The sequence below is a fragment of the Malaclemys terrapin genome, chromosome 16 (assembly GCF_027887155.1).
Source record: "Malaclemys terrapin pileata isolate rMalTer1 chromosome 16, rMalTer1.hap1, whole genome shotgun sequence".
NCBI classification, from domain to species: Eukaryota; Metazoa; Chordata; order Testudines; family Emydidae; genus Malaclemys; species Malaclemys terrapin.
This window is the reverse complement of record NC_071520.1, coordinates 33,482,619-33,490,102: the sequence shown is the minus strand read 5'-3', so window position 1 is coordinate 33,490,102 and position 7,484 is coordinate 33,482,619. Positions and strand designations below refer to the sequence as shown.

Sequence of the window (7,484 nt, the reverse complement as noted above, 5' to 3'; positions counted from 1 at the left end):
AAAAGGTGGCTAGAAGAGTCCTTTGAGTAGAGCCACTTGTTCCCCCCCCACCACCACCCCTTTTGGGGAATGGGTTGGAAACCTGAGACACAGTGTAAAGGTATAGAGACATTGCTATGTATTGGTGGAGGATTAAAACACTGTACATAAAATTACAGAGGGGTATTTGACAAGCAAGGTCTCAGCACGGTCTGTGTTTGTGGAAGAGCCATGCATGTGGCATGATACTCTGTCACAACTTAGGGGCTTGTCTGGAAGTTGCCTGTATCCTTGCGAATGGAGAACCTGTCAGAGAGGTTTGGCAGTCTGGATGCTGGAGGGAACGCTGCAATGGCTGGCGGAGCAGCAAAGATCTGTAGAAGATCCTGTAGCCTTCCAACAATCCCACCACGTAGAGAAAGTCTTTGCTTGCCTGGCAGGCAAAGCAGCAAAAGAGCCTGCAGGAATTTATAAAGGAGCAAGCCCAGGTTCAGCAACAACTCCAGTAAAGCTTTGAGAGTCCTGCAACTGGAAACAGAAACTGGGCACAAGGGACAGGTCTCTGCAGAATGGAACCTGTGGACGAGACTGATATGTTTTTAGTACTTTCAAAAAGGTGACAGCAGGAGCTGGTTAGGACAGAACAATGTGGGCCCTTGGGCTGGCACGCTGCTTAACTGGGGAAGCATAGGGAGCATATATGGCTCTCAGTAATGTACCAGCAAGAGACTATGATGTGATTAAGGCAGCCATTTTGGATGGGTTGGGCCTGTACATAGAAAAATACCACCAGAAATTCAGAGCAGGAAGATGGACTGCGGGATTATAGCCCTCTGCATTTGTACAAAAATTAACAGACTGGGCTGCTTGTTGGCTAAGGCAGAAACCCAGACTCTGGGGGGAGAGTATAGACTGAGTGTGGGCTAATTTCTCCAGAGTCTCCTTGGCACCAGAACAAATGGATATAAATTGGCCATCAGCAAGCTTAGGCTTGAAATTAGATGAAGATTCTGGAACAGCCTTCCAAAGGGAGTTTTGAAGGCAAAATATCTTAACTTGTTTCAGGACTGAGCTTAAGTTTTTGGAGAGGATAACATGAGGTTACCACCTCTAAAGGCATATGTCTCACCCTTTCCTTCAGTTGTTTGGGGAATCTCAAGAATTTTTTTAACCTGTGCAAAATGTATGTCTCACTGGCCTTATTCTTGAAAATGTTGGAACTGTTCTGGCTGAAGTTTTCCAAAATAAATTCAAGTTGAGGCAAACACTTCGTATTGAAAACTTCAGCCTAAACAGTTAAAGTTGGCAAAGATCAGGCCTAACATGTCTCTCTCCCTTTATCCCCACCCAAGATTATCATTGCCCTTTGATCATGGTCCAGTATAGCTAATTTAAGACTGTTTTAACCTAATTTTTATGTAGTTAGACTACAGTGAGACAAGGAGGAAAAATGAACAAAAAGGAGCTGGAAAATATCAGAAGTCAGTGAATGTTTCCAGGACAGATACACTGATAAAACGTTTTAGCTATTGTTTTTAGTTTAATTTTGGAATAACTGCTCTGTTTTCATATTGAAAGTTGGCTTTATACTGTGGGTAAGCGTGTGCCAGGGTTAAACATTAACTACTATTTTAGAGTACGCAAAAATATGCTAGGCACTTTACAGTAAGGTAGACTGACAGTTCTTGCCTCAAAGAGCTTATAAATCTAATACCAGATAAGGCCCATGAATAGGGGCACCAAACAGTGAGAGGAAGGGTTAGAGGGAGGAAGGTTGAAAAGATCACTTTTACTCTATCTAGTCATATCTACATCCTAGTGGGTCAATGAAAACAGTTTTTATTCACTTACAATAGTTCATAGTAGTTATGATCAGGTCACTTCTTACAGACATCATGAAAAGTGAGTCTAAGAAAGGAATTCGGTTAGGAGAGTTTAATGGTGGATGGACAGCTTGGAAAGAGGCATTAACACACACTTCTACTGAGATACATGCTTCTAAGTGTTGTACTACTAAACCAGTCTTCACCTGGGTCCAGCAGAACTGTCACAAGAGGCCTGTGCAAGCTGAGTTTATTTTAAAGTAATTCACCTGCAGGCCCCCAGGATTTTCTTTAGAGACACAATACTGCATCAGCTTCTTTCCCCACAAAACACGACAACTTTCAAAATATACTCGATAAAACTGTATTTTGTTTTGTTTTTGTTTTTTTTAACAGACATTTGTACACTTTGTTACAAAACTGTAGAGAACTACGACTTGCTTTAAATCATTTTTTGGTCGGCAAATATTGTAAAATCTTTGTGTGCAATTATCATGTATTTACAGGGCCTCATGTTAGTGATTTTCAATGATTATTCCAATGTCACACTCTCAACATAAGACATGGCTTAAGATAAATATATTAGTAAATAAATATTCTGAGAACATATTTCCATAAATGAAATGTGCTGCTATACATATACAGAATATACACAAGTAGTTTCCTAGCCTTTAAAACAGTAAAAAAAAATGGTAATGGAGAAAGAGCCCTTTGACTATATTATTACAAATCTTTACACCAAAGTTTATACAAAACCATTTTTAAGTGCTACAGAATAAATTTTAATTAAACATTTTAAATAGTGCCTCCTGAGCCCAACACAACGGCAACAGTTTATTTAAGCAATAGAAAGGCATTTTTGTTTTAAAATAGTCTCTATGTGGCTAATCAGCCTGTGTGTCATTTCAGACACATTAGTCCCAATGGGCTTTCCGCAGGGAAAATGAGCAAATGCAGACGGTAACAAGATCAGAAATGGGAACTAAGGAGAATGTATTTCTACAAAATGGCTTGCAGGGAGGGAGTGGCATGATTGGTTGGCATTTCCAGGTCTTCTGAGTAAGACCATATCCATATGGCTGGGAACACATGAGCCAAAACATTCAGACAGACATTTTACACCATGTTTTACCATACCTCAATCTATGCTAGTTACAGTATGCCAAGTATTTTGAGTGGCCAAAGACTTGGTGGTTCTCAAATACAAGATTATAACCATACCTCCTCTAGTGCATTTCTTTGGGGGTGGGGGAAGTAGAGTGTATTCAAAGTGGAAAATTTGATAAAATCCCACGGCTTCATTCCCACAAACATACCATGTCACTGGTACTCAGAGAAGATATTGCTTGGTTTCTGCATCTTTATATGTAGGAAATATATTTATTGTAATGGGTTTTAATTTTATAGCACAGCTCCTGTATCTTGTTGTAAGACACACCAAGTCTCTGAAATGCTTCATTCATGGTTACTCATTTAGAGAGACACATTTATCTTTAAATATATTTATCCTTCCTAGTGGGTTTTTTTGGAACACTGTAGAGTATTAGAAGTGAAAAGAAATGTAAAAATCCAAATTATTTTGTATTACTTAAGCTCTGTTCCCCCCCTCCCCCCTGCCATTCATCCAGGATATCCATCAAGACTGATTAGAATCCTTTTCCTGGTTCCCATGACTAGCCCAATGCTGTCCCATAAAGGGCAATGTTTCAGTAAAAATAAACATCACTAATTTTTTTATTTTTAATGTAATAAAAACATTTCCAATCATATTTTACAAGACCTACATTGTGGGCACAAACTAGTTCGGGTCCCTTTAAGAAAATCCCTGCTGTGTGAATACACCAGACAGACAGAAAAGTGCATACTGTGTTCTCAGTCACACAGCATGACAGCCATGGCCTCTTATCCAGAAGCCAGTTTCCACAGGAAACGATTGCTATTGGAAGGGATGATGTGCATTATCTCATGATAACAAAACTTCCCCACTATAAGAAAAACAGGAACAGATCTATGTGCCCAAACTTAAGGGTATGCAGTGCTCTCTGTACGCAAAGGCATGAACACAGGCAAGGCTGGATAGGCCAAAGAATCCTGTAAGATAGACTGATCTATGGAAGCTACATCATCCATATCTCTTCCAGCAAAGAAAAAGAGAATGACTAAAGCAAGTTTACCCAGTCTTTACTCTGGGAACTAAAACTCTATGCATGTGCATACATGCAAGATGTGCTAGTTGACGGAAAGCACTAATTCTATTATCATCCATGTGCAGTCTCCAAGGAAACAAAACAGTAACCCCCATCCAAGTGTTTTCTCAATTGACCCAAAACAAGTCACAAATATCATACAAGCAATACATCACTACATGTGCCAGTTTCTCTTGCTACAGTTTCTCCAGAAGAACTGCAGTAGGAATGCTGGGGTTCTCTATGGGTAGCTGTTATCCCCTCAGCCTTTCGATGTGGTAGCAAGTCACTTGTTCCCTATTGCTCCACAGGCCTGAAGGCGCAAAAGGTCCTAACTTTGTCAGCAGGTGACAGTGAAAGTATTCACATGAGCTCACATATGCACTCCTTCAGGAAAGCTGACCTTGTCTGCAGACCCCTAGCAACCACGCTGTTTGAGGAGTGAGAGATGGGGCAAAAATACTTCCGTATCCCAATCTTCCACCCACCCCTTAAAGATTCTAAAACCTGCTTGCCACTGAGATTTGCCACAAGGAGGACAGGGCAGCCTCCAAGAATGGATTTATCATTTGTATCCACCTGGACTAGTTTTGACTCAAGGTGCTGACTTGTTTTCTAAGGCAGGTATAGCCCTGAGCTCATCAAAGGCCTGCACTTGTTTAGGGAGAGATTAGTATCTATTAGGGCTGTCAAGCGATTAAAAAAATTAATCACAATTAATCGTACTGTTAAACAATAATAGAATACAATATAATTTAAATATTTTTGGATGTTTTCTACATTTTCAAATATATTGATTTAAATTACAAAGTGTACAGTCCTCACTTTATTTTTTATTACAAAAATATTTTCACTGTAAATAAACAGGAAATAGTATTTTTCAATTCACCTAACAAAAGTACTATAGTGCAATCTCTTTATCATGAAAGCTGAACTTACAAATGTAGAATTATGTACAAAAAACCTGCATTGAAAAATAAAACAATGTAAAACTTTAGTGCCTACAAGTCCACACAGTCCTATTTCTTACTCAGCCAATCACTCAGATAAACAAGTTTGTTTACATTTGCAGGAGATAATACTGCCCGCTTCTATTCTGTTATGTATATACATTATGATTCATATATCCATGTAATATGTTATACATCATTGAGGCCTGGTATGAATGACGTGTGCTTGACATGAATGCGTGCATTGCAAGCTGGCTTCCGAAGAAAGAACTTAAGGTCAAGAACTATTAGAACTATTTGTGCAAAAACAAATAAATTAGTAAAAACAATCTTGTTATGTTCCGAGAAAAATACGGAGAATCAGCAGAAAAGGAAACACCACCAGCCGGACTGATATAAAATTGTGTAAGAATTGGAGGAAATGGCACGTCTTGGATCATGGCAGCCCACCCAGGATTGTCTCTTTGGAACTGTGTGGGTAGAAGGCAAAGAAGACGATGACGCGATTGAATGGACTAGAAATGGTTGCCTATGATTTCTGCAAATCGGAGTCATTTATTGATCCAGAGCCCTGTGTGGATATAGATGTGGTTTTTGCCGGCTCCCCGCATCTTATGATCATATGGATGGAAGGAATCTCGATTGGCTATCGGGACCATTCTGACCTTTAGACTCTGGTATAGTATGTTTGGGATGTGAATGTGGAGTGAATAAGGTTTGTGAGCATTTAGAGTATTCTATACCAACAGTGTGTCCGGTATCTGCCTGCTCCCCATCCCATAGGGAGACCTCTATTGCGGGTCTAACACTTCTTGTTTACAGTGTCAACAGAAAGTGAGAACAGGTGTTCGCATGGCACTGTTGTAGCCGGTGTTGCAAGATATTTACATGCTAGATGAGCTAAAAATTCATGTGTCTCTTCATGCTTCAACCACCATTCTAGAGGGCATGCCTCCATGCTGCTGATGGGATCTGCTTGATAACACAAAGCAGTGCGGACCGATACATGTTCATTTTCATCATCTGAGTCAGATGCCACCAGCAAAAGGTTGATTTTCTCTTTTGGTGGTTCGGTTTCTGTAGTTTCCGCATCGGAGTGTTGCTCTTTTAAGCCTTCTGAAAGCATGCTCCACACCTCATCCCTCTGAGCTTTTGGAAGGCACTTCAGATTCTTAAACCTTGGGTTGAGTGCTGTAGCTATCTTTAGAAATCGCACATTGGTACCTTCTTTGCATTGTGTCAATTCTGCAGTGAAAGTGTTCTTAAAATGAACATGTGCTGAGTCATCATCCGAGACTACTAGAACATGAAATATATGGCAGAATGTGGGTAAAACAAAGCCGGAGAAGTACGATTCTCCTCCAAAAAGTTCAAGTTCAGTCACAAATTTAATTAACGCTTTTTTTTTTTTTTTAAATGAGCATCATCAGCATGGAAGCATGTCCTCTGGAATGGTGGCCGAGGCATGAAGGGGCATACAAATGTTTAGCATATATGGCACATAAATAGTTTGCAATGCCGGCTACAAAAGTCCCATGCGAACACCTTTTCTCACTTTCTGGTGACATTGTAAATAAGAATTGGGCAGCATTATCTCCTGTAAATGTAAACATATGTTTGTCTTAACGATTGGCTGAACAAGAAATAGGACTGAATGGACTTGTAGGCTCTAAAGTTTTGCATTGTTTTGTTTTTCAGTGCAGTTATGTAACAAACAAAAAATCTACATTTGTTAGTTGCACTTTCACAATAAAGAGATCACACTACAGTATTTATATGAGGTGAATGGAAAAATACTATTTCTTGTGGTTTTTACAGTGAAAATATTTGTAATAAAAATAAATATGAAGTGAGGACTGTACACTTCATATTCTGTGTTGTAATTGAAATCCATATATTTGAAAATGTAGAAAAACATCCAAAATATTTAATACATTTCAATAGGTATTCTATTAACAGTGTGATTAAAGCTGCAATTAATCGCGATTAATATTTTTGAGTTAATCACGTGAGTTAACTGTGATTAACTGACAGCCCTAGTATCTATACATGCTGTGCCTTGTTTAATGCAGCAGTGTCACCTGCCCCAGCAAGAGCTGGCACAATGGTTTTAAAAAAATATATATTTAAAGAACACTTTTTGTCACTAGTATAAAAATAGCACTAGAGCTCAGAGCTGCTCTGCGTGGGTTTTGTTCACTTACATAAACCCAGGACTGAAGGAGGCATCAAGCTAGCAAGGAATGGAGGGGAGGCTCGGTCCAGCTGGGGGGGGGGGGGGGGGGGGGGGGGGGGGGGGGGGCTTCTCTACATTACCACTTTTGTGTGTTTGTCAAAGCTAAAAAAGTTTGAAAGAAAGTCCAGCATAATTTGAAGCCTCCATAAAAAGCTCTCCTTGTCTATCTGTGGCAGTCTGGCCAGGTCTAGTCACCCATTTGGCTTCTTTCCAGGGGGTGAGATCCAGAGCCTGAAGGGATAAAAGAAATTATTAGACATAATGCAGGCACATCCAAGAAAGAGGTCTGGGGAAGAAGAAGGAGCAGCCC

General features: G+C 39.8%; 1 protein-coding gene across 1 annotated transcript in view; it reads right to left on the bottom strand.

Moving 5' to 3' along the window:
• Nucleotides 1–7,246: 7,246 nt before the first annotated feature.
• ZNRF3 (zinc and ring finger 3) overlaps nt 7,247–7,484 on the bottom strand; it is a 203,524-nt gene continuing 203,286 nt past the window's right edge. Inside the window, exon 9 of the mRNA XM_054005955.1 lies at nt 7,247–7,405. Within this exon, the coding sequence (XP_053861930.1) occupies nt 7,362–7,405 (44 nt within the window). The 3' untranslated portion in view covers nt 7,247–7,361. The remainder of the gene's footprint in view (nt 7,406–7,484) is intronic.